The 19227-nt window shown below is 39.1% G+C and overlaps 1 protein-coding gene across 7 annotated transcripts in view; it reads left to right on the top strand.

The window, feature by feature from the left end:
• Positions 1-19227, top strand: part of LOC130577098 (dystonin-like) — a 292211-nt gene that overhangs the window by 118835 nt on the left and 154149 nt on the right. For all 7 annotated transcript variants that reach the window (XM_057372216.1, XM_057372215.1, XM_057372214.1 and 4 more), the window contains one exon: positions 11442-11608. In XM_057372216.1, the coding sequence (XP_057228199.1) occupies positions 11442-11608 (167 nt within the window). The remainder of the gene's footprint in view (positions 1-11441; positions 11609-19227) is intronic.

The raw sequence follows: 19227 nt of genomic DNA, 5'->3' as shown, positions 1-19227 counted from the left end.
TATTATGAGATTGTTATACTCTAATCTCTTTAACTGTACATTATTACTGGGCATCTTGTTGTTAATCCAGAAACTGTATTGGTGTGAAATGAAATGAGCCTTAGCCTGTTGCACTGTAAAATCCTGAATCATCTTTCCTGATGAGAGAGAAGAAAGAGAAGTRTATGTTTAGGCATAAAAGCTGTTTTGTTGTACAAACACAGGAATATAATTTTGAAATCTTTTTTTTTAATGTGCATTTCTGTTAATTAAGGGGGGGGGGCATGTCAGGACCCAACACAGACCTGTGTGGAAGTGTGCTTTAAATCAGTGAATCCTCCWGTCTTAGCTGAAAGTCATTTTTCTAAGCAAATTAGAATACAACTTTTTTTTTTTTTATTATTGTGAGTGAAGAGAGCCAATGTCACAAGTGCACCTGTACATTGAGCATGCTACAGATGCAAATACAAACTGAGGCTATGAATGAGTGTAGCCATAGAATAAATGTCTATTTGAAAAGAAACACATTAGGATTGGGCCTGTACATAACTGCCCATCTGTCACAGTRTTCTTTGGTGTTACAGTATAAAATTTTCTAAGCATTACTGTTGAATTTCATCCCAGTACCCTGAGAGTAGTCAASAGTGAGCAGCTGTATCCTTGGAAATTCTTTGGAGGCTCATCCTGATTCTTTGCTGTATTATTCATTCTGGATCCTGTCACTAAAACGTGGAATACTTCATTGGAACTGGCCTCTGGGGATGAAGTCTCTGGGTCTCATTATTGCAATTGCATTTCAAATAAGCAAGGGAAACTCATTGGTAACACCTGATAATGCCTGGCAAGTCACTCTGTAGTTCTTTTTCAACATGAGAAACCATACACATCTGCCCTTGATGATGTGTGCTGGTTTTAGTAGATTTTACATTCCCATGACAAAAACAATGAGGAAAGTTAAAAAGATTTTTCCAAATGAAGTATACTAGAGATTAGTCTTGTTTGGGTTTTAAAAGGGYTTATTTTAAAGTGTATATTTTAGTTTTAGGTATGGTTAGGTGCTTCTTGGATCTTATACTYAGAGCTACACAGAAATGCCTACAGAAGCTTGGGAGGAGGATAAAGCTCCATTTTYATAAACAGTAATCTCAAGGTCAGTTTTCTAGATAGATTGGTTTTTATGATTTGTTTCACTTTTATCTGCCACAAGGYTTAACTCTGCTGCAAAGTTTCAGCCCCAGTACACAGTGTCACTGCCCTGAGCAAGCTGTTGTGCTTTTATGATGGCAATGAAGGAGCAGGTTATTTATAGCTGACAAATCAGTGAAAAATCACATTAGCTGCTATGAAAACTCCACATGCAAATAAAAYTTGACCCCCAGCAAGCTGTCAGAGCAATTTCTGATCCTTTAGTTTAATCTTTCCATTTGTGGATGACTGGATAGGTAATAAAAACRTAAGAAGTGCAAAACAAATCTGCTGACTAAATCCCTGCTATTTACYGTGCCGCTTGCTTTTGGATTTGCAGTGTAGCTAATAGTTTCAAAGGTTGCTACATATTTTTCTACTTTATCTTGCTCAAGTTRCTAAGTGAAACGGGAAGTTAAAACGCATGTGAGAAATTTCTATTGCTCATAAATGCTATGTCATCTCTGTGAGAGGCAATCAGCGTTCCAGCCCAATGCTGGAGCAGTGATGTTTATTTAAGAGGATTGGTGGCCAGAAATAAGCCACAGTGTCTAATCAGACACAGGCCCTGCCTGGGCACCGAGCCACGGCGTTTATTGCGTGTGCATTTCTCATAAGCAAAATGGCTACGAACTGAGGCGGGTGGATGTGAAGCCTGGAAGAAATTACGGTGGAAACGGCAGTCTTAACTTTCTGAGGAGGATTTAAGTTTGTATAAATACACGGGAATGAATGAAACTGTGTGGCTGTRAGTCACAGAAAGGCAAATGGGGAATGTCTGTGGATGTGTGAGGGCTGAAAAGGAAGAACAGTGTATAGATCCTGCCAAAGCTCCCTTAAGTCCAGATAAACATTCCCCTGGAAGAAAATATTTCAGAAGAAAAAGGAGGAAGAAATCAACCGAGGAGGGATCCGATCCAGTGCGTGTTAAAGAAAATGAAGAAAAAAGACAGTATGAAGGGGAGATTTCAGACAACATCGAGATTCATCCCAAGGCTGTGGGAYTGGCTGACTCCATCCCCCGGAGAGTGACAGTGGCTGGTAGTGCTCTGCCTGTGAGTACAGACCTTTCCGTTGATATTGCTAAAGCAAAAGTTTTCTTGGGCRCAGCAAAGAGTGATTCTCTTTGTGGAGAGAGCTTTCGTGGTGATAATCAGAGRCTCACCAAGTCTGATGAAACAGACACATGGTTAAAGGAACAAGACAAGAGGAATTCAGAAAAACTCAGTGCATGGAAAAGGAAATGTTCAGTGGATGGTAACAGGAGAGAATTAGCATTCCTGAAGAAATCCAGTGGTTTTTTTTATAGAGAAGAAACTACCTTGGATTCTGCTATCCACATTTTAGGCAGACAACWTGAAGAAACTGGGTTAAACATAACTTCTTTCAGAATAATTGAAAATGTTTCAGAAAGCAGTAAATCTGAAAAGTTGCATCACTTTCTTTCTGAAAGCAAAAGTGATCCGTTACTTGAACAAAAGAGGTTTTATCCTGATGCTGTGCTTTCCCATTTGCCAAAACAAAAGGCATTATTTAGCACTGCACCGAACAGGAGCAAGGTAAATATTTTGATACAGTACATTCATTATCTTTGAAATTTAGCTCAGTATGAGTGTCTGAACAGYAATTTATCTATTACAAAAGTGTCTTCACTTTTCTATGTATAATCCTTTTACCCATGTTACAATACTACTGATAAGAGTGAGATAGAACATATCACTTGATCTTTTTCAAAGGCTATGTAATAACTCTGTACTTTAGAAGTATTGATATAGTCTTSTGCTATTTTTCATTCTGTAGTTTGATCTGTTTCCTAATTTAGGAAAGAGATTTTCATGTTAAAATGTTGCTAGAAGGTGGAGTGAATTTTAGAGACTTTGCATTCAGTATCTTTTCAGTAAATTTTTCCTACCAGCTCTTGATGATCTTGTAATTCCTTTGGATTTTGAATCAAGGAAAGGAATATTTCTAATTATTTTCAGTTATGACCAGTAGGAACTGAAGAATGATAGAGCTATGTAGGCAGCTTGAAATAGAACAAGTGAACATTAATCATGTTAATAGCACTCTACACTTTTAAAAGATCTTTCTCCCAAACTCTTTAGATGACCTATTGATATTAATTATTGAAATTCCTTCTTCTTCTGAGGGTAGGACTATTTTATTTTTACAGTAAAAGAAACCAAAATACAGTCTTAGTTGCAGAATATCTGAAAGAAAGATACCACTCTTACCAATTCAATCCATATTTCCAGTTTTGCCTTACTCATCTTCAGGACAACTGAAACCTGTACACGTGATTCAAATGCCAATGCCAGGATCTGATCCAAAACCAGTTTCCCTTGCTTAATAGGGACATCTGATTTTTGGTTCAGTGAACTGAGGGAATGAGCACGTGCCAAAGGTGTTCTTTCCGGCAAAGAGCTAACTAAACACCTTTTGCTTATATTTTTTACTTTTTTTTGACAGGAATCAAACAATGCTTTGTCCAAGCTTAGTTTTTAAACACAGATAACACACCCAATTACAGCACACAGTACACACTAGTACAAATAGCCTCCTAATGCACATAGAGATCTTTGCCCTCTTAATCTCAGCTGGAATTCAGGAACAGCTTAGGAATGTTCTTTGATTTGTGTGGAACGTCACTGCTGAGTAAGAGGCTGTGAGGCCTTGTCTGTTCAGCTAAGCATGGCTGCTTTTTCCTGTGTGGTGAAAGTAATACAGCKTCTAACACTGCTGCAGTTATTACTCCAACTGGGTCTACACCTCTTGCTACCACAGAGAAAGGGAGAAAAAAAAGATTCCTGTTGAGCACCCACATCRACTGATATTGATAAAATAGTGCATGAATATGAAACCTAGTGACACATCAGGCTAAATGACCCAGTTGCTGAAATGTCTGGCTTTCAGTTCAGTTCCCCTTTTCAACCCAAGATTCTCAGTATAAGTAATTTTAAGAACACCAAGATTTGATCTCTAAACAAAAACAAGAAAAACTAGATTTCAGACTTTAATTGCTTTACAAAGTCATGACCACTTTCTGTCTGATTGCTTTTGGGAACTAAGCAAGCATTTTAATGTCCTACATTTCTGGTTTTGTATACTGAGTGAAGCTGGTATTTATACAGGTTTGCAAAGGTCCAKTTACCAGCCTGAGCTGGTACACAAGGTTTGCAGTTAGCAATCTCAGCTTTGCGATTTTCTTTGCTGTAAATACAGAGATCAGTAGCCTTACCTCACCTTGTCAAYTTACCCATGCTGTAATGTACTCTCAGCTTACACAGTGCCCTCAGATGTGGCTGATARTTGAAAGTGTGTTGGCTTTTCAAAGTGAGAAGCAGACACCAGAGGAAACTCATTGGTACAGTTGGATAATTTGCAGCTGTAAGAGATAGGACATCTTACCCTCTGAAACAGTGTATCCCCCTCTACTGAAATAAACCCTTTGAGTTTCTTTCTGTGGCACAGTTTCTTATGCATGTAGAAATTTACAATTTTGTGTTCAAACATGTGCTACTTCATTATGTCTGTTTTCCTGATTTTAATACTCAGGTTAGTGAGATCTACTGAAGTTGACTCTAATGAGTTGCTYCTGGCTACTCATTAATAGCTTTGAGAGAAAAGTTTCTTACTCTCTGCTGAGGCCTAATTTTTGCAGCCCTTTTTCCTAATACAGGATGGTGACTTCTTCGAGGAAGGTATTCTCTGGTACTGTTCTAACTCACGCCTGTCCTAGAGCAGATAGYATTTTGCATTAAGGTTGAGAAGTTGTGAATCAAGATTGAAACAGGCTTCCTGCAGCAGCTCACCTTCTCAGTGATGTTTAGCACAGCRCAGATAAAGTAGAAAATGAAGGCTGCTAGCTTTGATTTCTTTACAGAGKATACAGCCACTGTGATATTTGTTGTTTCATGTTTTGAAACAAGCCATGGCTTTCATTCAGTATCACCAAAGGTAGCTACCAGCAGTGTTACCATCAGTTTCTGGTGGTTGTCAGGTTGTGTTGAAGCCAGTGACTTATTTGTATAATTTTAATTGTTTTTCCAAGCTAATTTGTGGACATTTCAGTTCTTTCTTTCTTTCAGACTTTTTGATGTAAATGGCTTTTCCAGAAAAAAAGTCTAACCTGTAAATCACTCATCTACTTGCAAAATTCAACCATTGTCTTGGCTGCAAGTTCCTTAGTTGTTTTTCTGCCATGCATCTATGTAGCATTTGTTGCAGTCTTATCTCATCTACAAGGGATAATAATAATAACAACAACAATAATAATAATAATAATAATAATAATAATAATAATCTGCAAGAAAAAAGAAACAACCATTTATTTGAGTCATGTTAAAGGCAATATGCTTGCTTTTAGATTAAAAAGCGTCAGCTATTTATAATCAGCATATTTAGGGGGATAGTCCTGGTTAAGTAGTTGACTGTTTATTGTTGAAGTTGTCATTACAGGTAGAGGTTAAGATAATAAGGTATTTTCCAACTATGTCACCATCATATAATCATGTATAAACTATTCAGATAGTACAGCTGAATGAGGGAGAAATGCCTCAGTATTCTGACGTGGTTTGCAGTGCAAAGGTGCAAAAGTCAGGARTTTTGCTTTATTGGTACAGTAAGGTTTGTATCGTTGTAATACTCACAGGAAGCAGGTGCAATCCACCTTAAATACTGGTGAGTGAAGAAGATAATTATATAATTATATAATGATTGATGGAGCTACAAAACCAGGGCTGGAAAAGCTCCAGACAAGTTGACCTGATGTTYTCTCTACCTGAAGGCAAGATAACTTGGTGAAAACCATTCTTGGCTGATGCTTGTTCTTCTGCATTTGTTTTATTGGTGGTTTCACATATTCTATGAGTGATTTTTCTAGTGCTTATCTTTATTTTCTTTTGAAAARGGGTTTTAGCAGAAAACATGTTTGCTTATTTTAAACTCGTTACTTCTTTTGCTATTTCAAGAAGTGTTAGTTTATTTTCTTTTTTGCAACAGCATTTTTCATAGTTGAAGACTGTTCTCACATGTCCCTTGGTTTCCTCTACTTTAGACTAAATAAACATGATTTTTCAGTCTTTCCTACCAAGTCACATATTTTTAGATCTTTGTCCTTCTTTTTTTTCTCTTCCAATCTATTCTAACAGGTCWTGTATTTTTTGAAGAGTGTTGCCCAAAGCTGGTCTCTTATTTCTGTGTTTAGGCTTTTCTGTTTGGGGCTAGCTGACATGTGAATACATTTGGTTTAACATCATTGTCATGAATGAGTGTTTTAAGGTTGCTTAAAGGATTACTGACAAAGGTATCAGTAAAAACAGGTTTAGCRTGACAAAGTTTGTTGGCAAGGTTCACTCTGCTGTTTACTAGATGGTTAAAACACACCAAGACAAAACAAACAAAAATCCAAAATCCAAGATCTATCAATCCAAACCAAAATAAGCCCCAAACTATCTATGTGGAGCGTGGGGGCAGGGCAGGTGGGTGGGAGAGGAAAGAGAAAAGAATAGGAATGGGTAAGGATTAAAAAGAATACGGAAGACCCTCCTGTTGTGTCACAAGGTTCAGAGTAGACCCCTGTGCTGTATTGAGCACACACTTGATCAACAATTTATGTCTGAAGRATCAAAAGARCTTAAAYTTAACAGCACTAGACAGCACTTAAATGTCATTGGTAAGCCAARCARTTTAGCAAAGGATTTCTGTAGAATTTACTATACTCCAGCAGTAACTTACAGGCCTAACTTACAGATACAATTCCTTAGGGGTATAAGAGGGCAACATTCCTAGAACATTTGCTGTAACMTCTGCACACTTGCATGTGCACAGACATAGAGTCTGTACAAGGCACCTGGGAAAAATTCCACTCCAGTTCAGTGAAATACTCACTTCAGGTGCCTTTGTGTTTACTCAGTGGGTGATGGACTGAGACTTGAGGAGTGTTGTGATCCTCTGAGTAAGCAAGAGTTGAGTTTTCTGGCTCTGAGGGGTGTCCCACTCAGAAGGAGATTGCTGCTCACAGCCCACTGCAGTCCAGGAAACCTCTCAAAGGGTCTCACTTTGTACTGTGTTCACAGGATCACAAGGCAGTGGGCTTCAGTCATAGCAATTTTCCATCCTGTCTGCAAAGCATGCAGATAACTTTCAAAGCTTGAGAACAAAAATATCATTCCACTTGAGTTGTTACAGAGGCAAGAAAAATGAGTTTCCAGTGTTTGTTAAAAAGCAGGAGTCATTAGACAATGTTTCTGATGAGCTTGAGAGGGGCTTTAGGTGCTGTTTGTTAAGGCTGAGGCCTAATGAGCATTTCTCATATTATTGTGTGGCCTGGGAGGGAGGGGATGCACCACCACAATCATGCATCTCCAGCCCATTATATACTTATGTGCAATTTAGTACATTATGTCAAGTTTAGACTTGCTTCAAAACATTTAGGATAAGATGGAATCAGAAGGAAGACTCCTTCCTATCTGAATCTTGCTCTTCTTCTGTTTGCAGTGTAAAAATGTGTCAGAAATCCAGCAACACTGTTGATCTCTTGGAAGGTCTTCTGTACTCTGCTCTGCCCTTTGGGCTCCAAACTGTATTGCTAGAATCAATGCAAGGAAAGAGCTTGGGGCATTTTGGTGTTTGGATTTTGTACACTGTGTGATGCAGGGGGAATTTACAGGCTGAGAAAAAGCATTGCATTGAATACGCTCTTCCAGTTATAATCAAGAGAGTATTTAGGGCTAGTTAAGACTTTGATCCTGAAATAGAAGGGCTGTGTAGAGAATTACCTCTGTTGCTTTTTCTTGCATAACGTTTAATTCACAGGCTTTGAGATAATTTGGAGAACTGTATCTCTGGCAAACAACAGTTCAAACTCATGCAAAGGCTGTAATTTGTTCTTTCCATGCTTAAGGTACAAATGTGTTCTAGTTAAGCAGTTTACAGTGAGTAAATGATAGGCTTGTGGGATACGRAAGGTTCACACAAACTTTGCTTGTAAGGACTAAATTTTATGAGTAGAAGATTTTATTTCCCCTTATTTTCTGTTCTAGTATTCTTAGTTTAATAGTCCTTCTGTTTTCTGCTATGAAAAATGATGTTAGAATTGCATTGATGWTAATGCATAGTTGGTGGATAAGTAGCTCTGCTGTCCTTATGGGATTATCAAAGGGAAGATGTGCTCTCTCCCTCTCTCTTATGCCTTACTTTATTGTGGTARTATTTTACTTGTAAGAAGTTTCAAGTTTCAAGGGCATCTTGCAAACTAGAGCCTRTATTTGTAAGCATAATAAAATATTACCATTTGACTCACCATTTCACATGTGTATTTTTATACTTTCAAAATACTAATTCAGTGTTTATGAAAAAGTCTGAAATGTTAGCTTTGAAAGCTGAAATACTTTATTTAGAGAACAGAAGTGCTCAGGCTGTTTCAGGTCTCAGGTTGATGTTAATATTCCTTAATCTGTAGTGAAATGGGCTACCTCCATGAGTGAAAAGCCTATTATTCCTTTTTCTTCAGATGGCTAAATAGGGTGCTTGGAAGATTTTGCGTCAAAAACCTGTTGATCTTCCTGTAATAAAATGAATTGATGTTTTAGCCATCCAGAATTTCAACTGTGAGCTTGTCTAGTGGTCATGTTCAGAGTAAAAGCTCCCCTCATGTTTGTGTCTTTGACTAAAATGTTGTTTATATCTAACAACAGATACAAGTACAGTCTTCAGCAGTTACCTTGCTGTTTGAAATTGGTTGTTCCMGAGGACTCTAATGTGCACTCAAACATGCTGTGTTTGCACTCTGCAGTCTGAAGTGTTCATAGCCATCCCTGCTCAATTAACCGTGAAGGAGGCTGAGGGTTTGAACTTAGCACTAAGGAARGGCCATTAGCAAATTGCATTGTTAGCTTACTCATGCTAGAGTATATTAAAAAAAATCTGATAATTAAGGATTACACACAGAGGACGTTCTGAAAATGACAGGCAAAAAATMCAGGTTTGGGTTTGTCTTTTATATCTTTTTTTGCTAGACATCTGGCACTTCCAGATGACATCATCTCTTTCAGAAGCGTTGTCCGGATAAGCAGTAAATGGTTCACTTCATTTATATTGTGATCTGGTTGTTCTGTGATGAATAGAAACTAAAGCTACTGARAAAAACATGTAGTTTGCTTTCTTGCTTTGAAATACCAAACAATAAATTTAASCAACAGAAAAAGGTCTTACACTAGAGCTGAGTTCTCTAGATTTGTACAAGAAAATTTTCAGAGCGATTAAAGTCGGTCTTTTGTCACATTGTATTTTCTGTTGTCTTTATACACATGACTCATCCCATCTGTATTTTGTGCAATTTCTTTCGGTATATACTCTTCAGGATTTTGGTGCCTAGAAACTTAAAAATTATCACAACTGCATGTGTTCCCTACTTTGTTTTGAACAAAAAAATGGGGATCCTTTTTCCTTCTGTTTGATCTTTCTTAAAAATGTGCTTAAGCTGGAGACATCAAAAAATGCTGTCAGATCTTCAGAGTTTATTTAGGGGCTAGTCGAACAGTTAAAACCCTTTTGCTTTCTAGCAGTGGTTGATTTTTTCCCTTTCCTAGAGCCAGCAGACACAATGGTGATAGATCTCTGAAAAACTGCATTCACAACTTGTGATTTTGTGGTTAATGGAATAGAAAATAATGTAATTTTTTCCCTACTTTAAATTTATTTACAGTTTCCTAGGTATAGGTGTAAATGCTTATTATCCCCTGAAAGTATGAGAGTTGGAAAAGCAGAAATTGCAGTGAGGTCCATTGTCCTGACATCTTTGAGGCTCTTCCTTTAGTTCCCTGCTTCCTAGTGCTTCCCACTGCCTTTTCTYAGGCAGTGACATAGCAAAATCAATAGGCTATATATCTTTCTTCTTGGCACTGTGTTTAGTGTGGCTCTAATGTGAGAAAACYCCCTACTTTCCAGCCTAGCCTTTGGAATTCCCCCTGTCAGAACCCAGACAGAAGATACCTCTGTGTGCAGAGATTCTGAGGCCAGGAGACATTGTTATGACCATCCCATCTGACCTCATGGATGCTGCTGCCTGGTTTACACTCAGACAGGGTTACTGGAATTGGCACAGCTCAATTTAAGGCTCTTCTGGAGCAAACTCGAGTGCYCAGAGTTGTCTGTGGCATTGTCTCAAGCCCTCTTGCCTCTGCCCAGGCAGCTCTGCCTGCTCTTTGCAATGGCTGAGCTACAGTGTTCAGGTCCTYMTACACTGCCTTGTGGTACCTGGSTTSCTATGTAGTTCATAATAGMRCYTTATATTGTTTCTTGTTTGGATAARTGRTAAAAGGAGATCACCTRGAAAAATGACARCATGCCACAGCACTTTCTTTGTCMAGGCACATCTTATTTTTCCTCTTTTTACAGTTCACATTTACATGGAGTACAATTTCTGTAACATGAGGTTACAAACAATACATGTGCAAATCAGGGAAATGTCTGCTTCATATGTAGACTGTGGTAGTTTTCTAAGGAAACTGACTGAACTTCATTAGGGGATAATTTAATATACTGTGAAGTAGTATCTGAATGTAAAATTCCCAATACTTACCTGCTTTCCCTGGCATGAAGTTGATAATCCTTTGATAATACAAAATCGAACCTTCTTGATCAGACAAAATTTTTATTTATGATCTTTCTGTGTTTTAGTCATTCCTAAAATACTTCTCAGAAAATTTTCCATTAAAAATTTTGTTATCAGTTTTCACTCAGAATGACTGTTTTGTTACTCAATTCCAGAACAGCATGTACTATAAATTGACCTGTTTTAAGAGAAGAATAAAATAATAAATAATATATAATATATAAATAATAAAGAATATAAATAATATAAATATGGTTATTATATGTGTGACTATATACATGTAAAACATACTGTATTTTATATCTACTTATATAGCATTTATGTGTTATAGATGTCATACATAAAAATAGATGGTCAGTATAAAGTAAACAGTTAAGTATTTTGCATTATGCAATAGTATTATATTGCCCCAGAAATTAAGAGACTAAGAATTAGCTAACTGAAGAAAAATGTAAGGCTGTGAATTTTGTATTTCATATTGAAAATACTAAGAGTGCATAAGACATGAAAGAATATTACTATAGTACCTGAATAATCACTAGGTTATGTATGCAGATATCAGACAATAAATTCTTCAGCAATGCTGAGTGACTTTCTGCAATATTTTACACATTATTATGGATTAGATGTAACTGTAACATTTACATTAACTGTGTTTTAGATATCTGATATCCATGTTACTGGGGAGTCAGAGGACATGTCTGCTAAAGAGAGACTGCTCCTGTGGTCGCAGCAAACAACGGAGGGTTATGCTGGAGTAYGTTGTGAGAATTTCACTACCTGCTGGCGCGATGGAAGATTATTTAATGCCATCATTCATAAATACAGGCAAGTACTCTGTTTGCTCCCTGGGAAAATGTTAATTACAGCATTTTAATGTACAAAGAGAAAGGGCTCTATGGTTTATGTTGTAATAGCACTGCAGCTGTGGAGATGACACTGACTCTTCCTCRGTAATTTCCTGCTCTTTGCAGCCAAAGGGTGCCTCATTAACCTTTGCATGTCCCTCCTTCCTCAGAGAAATGTTTCCAGGAATCCTGTACATCTTTCATGGGGCATGTCCAAGCTGCCAGGAAGTACGTTTCCTGAATTCAGTCTTCTCCACAGTTGCTTTTTGTTACACTGATATTTAAGTGTAGATGAGGTAGAGGCAGAACTGATCACCAAAGTCCAAAACAGCACTGCTGGTGAAATTATTGTATGACCTGGGGTATGTCTGAGATCCCTGTCTTCTTCCTTGTACGACTTTATCCTTGCATGGTCCTGGAGTGTAGAGCTTCTTCAGTGCTTATGTGTGAAGCCCAGCCCTACTCTGAGATGCATTTCCTGTAGAACAGCAGGGTATTCCCATGAAAAATGTGACCAGCTGGCATGAATGTTCTCAGTCTGAGAGGGGATTTGTGCTTTTGGAACCACGCTCTTACAAAGTTAAGCAGACATTGTAGAGTCACTGGTGGCGAWGACTAGAGGCTAAAGGGTACAGGATATTAACTTGAAATACAGAGGAGATGTCTGCTGACAGGAGAGGATTTCTTCTTCTGGATTCTGAGTGAGAAACAGGTCTCTCTTGACAAGCTGACTTTGGCATCAGGCTTGTCAGAGGAACAAGATTTAATCCTTGATGTGCTCAGTGCTCCCTCATGGTTGGTGACACGTGTTCTTTATTGTATATATTTTCATTCCTGAGTTGACTAAGAAGGTTTGTGTCTTAGAGGACCACGTGGGAGAGTGTTCTGGCTTCTGGGCTAATTAGGGTGTGCTGACTTGTCCTTCACTGCATGAGGCTCTCTGGGTTTTATCATAGCACGTGTTGTTTGTACTGAATGCCCTGGAGCATATCATAAGGAAGTTTAAGGGTACATGATTTCACTGGTATAATTTGAAGGAGTGTCCCCAGTAAAGGCAAATTTGATGTTTCTTCGTGCATGTCCAATGAAAAAAAGCCTGGAGCAGATTATTTTGCTCTTGGATTTCCTCTTGTGGGCCCACTTGGTCCACCACAGAAGGAAGACACAACATACATGTGATCCTTATGGGGACCAGGACACTAAAGTACAGTGGGAGACAGGTGCAGCCTTCTCCTCACAGGCTGTGTGTAAAGGCTGTGAGTGTTGGGGCACACTGCTCAAAGCCCCAGAGAAGCTGGCTGTGGCAGTGAATAATTTCGTGGCAAAAYGAAGCTGCATCTGAGTGAATGAGTTTGTTTTCTGACTGTGCTTCTGTTCTGGGTAGCTGGTCAGGGAGGAGGTGCATGCCAGCAAGAGTCTCTTTTAGTAACATTGGCAAGACAAAAGGAAATAGCTGGCAAAAGACAAGGCTGTTTTACTGAAAACAGAGCAGCCAAAGGAATGAACATAGCACAGGCAAGAATTTGAAAAAATAAACAATATGAAAGACACAGAGGGATTGGAGAGAAACAAAAAGGAAGGAGCTTAATGAGATGGAATAATGGAAAATATTTCCCAGAGCTCCTTCAGATCTTTGTATCTCTTACATAGAGCACTGTAGCCTTTACTGCTCAAGCAGCTGGTAATTGTGGTACATTTCAGTTAATAAATAATGAAAAACATGAATCCTGTCCTCCAGCTGTGCAAATGTTAATACCTTGGGATATGACTGAATGCTTTGCTGTAACAGTGTTTCTGTTGTTATTCCGTGAGTTTCATTCACAATGTTTCATCAGGGAAGAACAGGCACCTTTGACTCCAGTGTGTTGCACAAAGCAAGTGATTCAGGCTGAGGAGCAGAGTCCCCATTTTGTGTGCTTCTGTGCCAGTTTCCAGTGAGCTTAACTTCTTTCTGTAAACATAGCCTCACCTGAGGATTGTGTCCTTCCCAGGAATGTTTACCAACSTTATCTAATGTGTTTTTGCTGTGAGAAGTTACAGGTTCTTGGATTCCATTTGAGATGGAATGAGAGATTCTTCCACTGATTTTAGTGAGTTTCTATGTTATTTCCTTTGCTGTTTTGTACCATTAAAACATAGAGATAATAATTTCCARCTATTGCTCACAAGAGAGGAATGATCTTTCCAAACAGTCATATGATATTTTTAACTGTACTGCTTTACTCCAGAGACCTCTTTTAAAGCTTGGTTTGTCTTCTGAGCAATAAATAGGTTAAGCACTAAAAAATCTGCACAGTTCTGGCGAGATTCTCCATTTGCTGTTTGTCTGTTTTAGTGGCTTCCAGACTGTGGTTTGCAGGTGGTGTCAGGAGCTGCTCTGAGCATCCTGTGGGTGCTGCCAGCTGCTGTGCTCCACCAGGGTGGGTGACCAGATGTGCCTGCTTGGGCAGTGGGGTAGGACTGTGGAGTACCCCTGGGAGCACATTTGTCACTCGTGTTTCACTGTGACAGTCCCTGCAGCGSGTGTGCTGTGCTCACTGTGGGTACTTTGTACAGAAGCACCCTGGGCTGGGAGTGTCTGCTCTGCAAATGGGGGACTCTTCAGGTGGCACTTCCAGTCCTGGAAGGGATTTAACGGGGCTCAGGCCTAATTTTAAGGGCTATCTCGAGTTGCAGTTGTGCTGAGGCACAGTAAGTTGGATGTTGGATGGAGCAAATCCCGTGCTCTCAGCCCTGGCACCAAGGCTGAGAGGCCTTTTTTTGTATGCACCATCATGAACACAGACCATGTGAGTCCAACATGATCCCTATGTTGATCCATGAGACAGGGAGATGTCACTGTCCAGTTCCAGGTGACGGGACAGGAGTGGCAAGTCATAATTACCTCCTCTCCAGGCATAAGTGATATTTTTTAATTGCAAGTACGTACCTGCTTCAAGACTTGAGGAAACTGCTGAAGCTGTGCAGGGCTGGGTGAGGAGCGGGGCTGTGACTCAGCCGCCAGCAGGCAGGGAGCCTCTCCCTTCAGCAGGAACTGGCAGCCTGCCCTCTCTTAATGGCAGGTTAGAATTGTTTCTTTTGTTTTTCTGCCTTGACAGCAGATCTCACTACCTTCTAGTGTAAGCTAGCTGAGATTTATGATGCAGAATTGTAGGAATAGTGCATGGATATGGATATGCTGTGTCTCCCTGCTCCCTCAAGTAGCATGAGAGATGCCCCCTAAGGCTGGGATTTCCCTGTCGTGACTGACTGTAATACCCACCACAGCATCTTGGTGGAGATTGGTGATCCACTGGGTGACCCAGCTTCTYCCTTGTCTTTCCTGTACCCCCAGCCGTGCTGGCAGTGCTCCACTTCCAGTGTCAAGCAGTGTTGTGGGCAGTGCAAAGTGCTGGAGCGCRTGCACTGAAGTCAGTCACTGGCTCTCCTGAGCAAATGCAGGATATTTGTTTTCTGTCCTCTTGAGCAATGAGGGTTTGCTTCTCAGAGTGTCTCATAAAGGCCTTCAGTTCCTTTCTGTCTCACTTCTATTAAAAGTATGAATGATTTGCCAGTGATTTTGCAAATGCATATACCACTTGATTTTTTTTTCCACCATCAAATTTAGAAAAAGGTTGGTTTTTTTTTTTTTTTTTTTTTTTTTTTTTTTTTATTTTTTTTTTTTTTTTTTTTTTTTTGTGTGAGAAGATTCCTTATGTTTTCAGCAGTTTCCAGTGGTCTGTGTTTATAGGGTAAGATTGAAGATTACTTGGCTGAACTTTTGAAGACCATAGAAAGCTTCCATTTACATACTGTATGTGGTTAAATCTCTGGGAACAGGGCTTCACACTGACCTCAAGAACTGCCTTGGGGGCCTCCATTGCAGGCCCTGGAGTTTGCTTTAATCATGGAATCATAAAATAGTTTGCGTTGGAAGGGACCTTAAAGATCATCTTGTTCCAAATCCCCTGCACCTTCCACTAGACCAGGTTGCTCAAAGCCCCATCCAACCTGGCCTTGAACACTTCCAGGGATGGAGCATCCACATCTCTGGGCAATGTGTGCCAGTGCCTCATCATCCTCACAGCAAAGAATTTCTTCCTAATATGTAATCTRATTCTACTCTGTGGGAATACTTGTCTTTGCGTAGAAAGACCAAATCAAATTATAGCATTAACAAGTGAATTTTAATAGTGAACGTTGCCAGATTTGTATTTATATAAGCTTTCATACTGTTTTTTGATCCTCCACACCTTTCTTCAGATATGTGATCATGCCTTTAGTGAAAGCTATGAATACATCCAGGTGATTCAGGAGTATGCTGTATGGCTCATCTGTTACATCATTTGCCTTTTATAGCATAATTTTTCATTGAAGATGTATGTTATTTGAGTCAATATGTTGTGTTCAGGCAGTTTCAAAAGTACATGATTGTGCCRTCATATAGTACGTAGCAAAAACATGTAAGCCAAACTTTGAAGTTGGAGACTGACTTTAATTTGCCTATAATACCCAGATGTTTCTGGAGATACTACCATYTACACCCTGGGATTGTCATCCTGCAGCATTGTCACCTCAAATATTTGTAGCCATTAGGCTGTGTTTTGGGTAATTGCTCTTGATTTGTGGGGTTTTTCTTTTTTTTTCTTCTTTCCCCCTTTTTTTTTTTTTCTGTGCATGCCTTTTGCCCAGAAAGAAGAAACACTAATTTTTCAGAACTGTATCCCAGTTATATTCCTTGYATATAGGAACGATTTGCTTCTATGGAGAGTGAAGGCTGCCCTTATCTCAGCAAGAGTTGTGTGCCAGATTGGAGCTAGTAATCTGAATTGTAGATCTACATTGCACTTGTCAGATATATTTCTTTTACAGCAAATTCAGATAAAAAGTTATACCAAAGTAGCAAACGTGTTGTTTTGATCTCAGACTGCCCTGAACCTTTGGTCCATAAGTACTACAGGAAATTTCAGTTACGAAGTGTCTGAAATGGAATTTAAGAAATAGTAAAAATAATAGCTGTCAGAGTTAGTTAGCTGGCACTTGTAGATGCTTCATTAAGGACAATGGCTGCTGATRTTCAGAAAATAGATATGGTCACAGACCAACTCATCTTCATTTCTAGAGAAAAAAAATGAAATATAGAGGATAKGAAAGGATGTATGTTTTTTTCTAAAAATGTGAGCACTACTTTATACATTTTATTTTTGTATTATCACAGCTTTTATAGTAGAGAGGTAATTCTGATTTTAGCATTTACAAAAGGAATTCCAGCCAAAGCAGTGTGTTCTTGTGTAGGTAGGTAATAGCATTAAATGAGTAGCCTCGGTATTACCTGTGGGGTGAAAAATAGCATCTTTTCAGAAAATCCTGCAAGCTCAGTTCCCAGATAAAGTCACAAGCAGGACTGTAGTATGCACATGAGAGGTTTAAGGCAAGAAAACAAGGGAGGTTATTTTATGTAATGCTGTACCAAGGCTTGCTGAGACCACATGCAGTTGTCTATAAATTCTGACACCACCTAACAAGAATTATAAGTATTAGAAATGTTGCAAAGAAGGAAGGTGGTGATAAGAGTTCAGAGGGCTACATTTTAAACACAAGAAAAATGKTTTTTACTATATTGTTAAAGAAATACAGGGATCTGATACAGAGGAGCCTTTGTTACTGGCAAACTTTGTTCAAGACCTGAATGACAGCTGTAGTTTGAAGTTGCATACAGTGTTGRGAGTGAGCAAGGAGAAGATGGCTACTCTTCCTGGACAAAGCAGGAACAGAGGCTAACTGGGAATGCATCATGGAAGTGTAGGTACACCGAGTGCTTCACGTGGGAGGAAGAGGAATAGAAGCTGCAGTGTGTTCCCAGAGGAAGCWGCAGTGTAACAGCTCCATAAATGCTAGATAAAGGGAGAGAGACAAATTTTCCAGGGTCACAGTGCTTCTCTTTTGAAATATTGCTGTCCTACCTCAGTATGCTTTCAGAATTACTAAGTGGATGTTTTTCTGAGTGTGGTGTAGCAGGGAGCARGCTAGATTCCTGCCTGCTAAATAACTGTTCTGGTGTGGAACAAGCTGTTTCAGCCTTGCCCAGGATGATTTGCTGTGTACATATAGCTGAGTGAACACTAAGCTCCTGGATGGCAGTGCATGTGGCATCCCTCTGATGTTAAAACACGTTGCAACTGCTCAGGTACTGACTTGAATGCATTCCTTAAGGGGAGGGATAGTAACGCCTTCATTTGCAGAAACACGTCTAACACCCTTGGGGAACGTATGAGAAAGAAACTAAACATTACACAGTGTCAAGCCTTAAAATGCTAGGGGATATGTTTTAAATAAAGAGATTAGTTGGGTTTGCTGGTTTTGGCTTGCTGTTTTGTGATTTGTACTTTATTGTAACCCAGCTTGAACAAAAAGAAAATGTGAGTTTGGTAGTGTTGCCCCTTTTKTCCACCCATCTCATTGTGGGTTCTTACTTTTTTCAGCAGGTTTTGTTSTATAGAATAAATTAACTTGGTGTTAAGAACTGGTAATTTGGGAAAATATAAACTGCATTTAGGATGCTAAAAAATACTGACCAKCAGAAATGCTTTTCATATTACTTGCCTGAGTATATTTCTAATGGATTTACAAATAGCAAGTTACCTCACCTGGAGTTTAATTGGATGCACTCAGAAGAATTCTGTGGTGGCATTTGGTAAAGGCTGTATTAAAATAGTACTGGAAGCGTGCCTGCAGTTTTAACATCTTTTGTTGTGGTGGTGGTTAGCCTTAGTGGGTATTAGATGGAAGACTTCCAGCCAGTTGGGTTGATTAATTTCAGATCTGGACTTAAAATGATCCCTGTGTGTGTTGTGCTGGATCCTACTGCTAAGTAGCAGCTGAATAATAGTTTTCTTTTTGCAGTAACTGAGAAAAAAATATCAAATATTGGGATGAAATCAAAAGATTTTCTCTTGTTRTTTTAGTGGCAATAAAAAGTAAGGTAAAGCTTTKCATTGGAAGGCCRGGTTTTGTTAATTTGGGTTTCAYATGTTYCGTACTTYTGGSTCAGCACAGACCAAGACACAAAAGGATGTGGTGTCTGAGCAGTGGAGGTGTATGTGCCCATGGTAAATCACACTGGGAAAGATCTTGGTCTTCAGGAAATGCCTTTGGCAAATTTSTGGCACATGGAGAAATGGTTGCCTCCAAGCCAGGATGGCACAAGGAGCCTCTGGGAAATTGTTTGAACTCATTATGGTACCTCACCCTTCTTCCTCGTTGGTAACTGTGCTAATCCCACTGGGAAGCCAGTCTGTCAAGCAGCCACTGCTGTGAGTGAGTATTCTCAGGATGCASAACAGAAAAATCATTTGTTTGGGTTTCTTCATTGTCTCTTTGGTATTCAAACAGTTTAGGAAAAGTACATTATTTATGATAATTTTTGTGGATTGCACAGTGTGGGTTGGGGTTAACAGCTATGAGCCTTACTCCCAWTAAAATTTTGTCATAGCCAAAAATTGCCAAGGTTGCTGTACCATTTCTACTTTTGTAATAATGGAAACAGCTCTTAATACTAAGACAATGTAAAATCTGGTTTTAAAACTAGTGAAAGGACTGCTAGATCCTTTCTAGTTTCAT

This window comes from Malurus melanocephalus, unplaced genomic scaffold, assembly GCF_030028575.1.
Source record: "Malurus melanocephalus ecotype Western Australia unplaced genomic scaffold, MMel_1.1 scaffold_166, whole genome shotgun sequence".
Lineage (NCBI taxonomy): Eukaryota > Metazoa > Chordata > Aves > Passeriformes > Maluridae > Malurus > Malurus melanocephalus.
The sequence above is the reverse complement of the archived record's forward strand: the minus strand, read 5'-3'. Positions and strand labels throughout refer to the sequence as shown.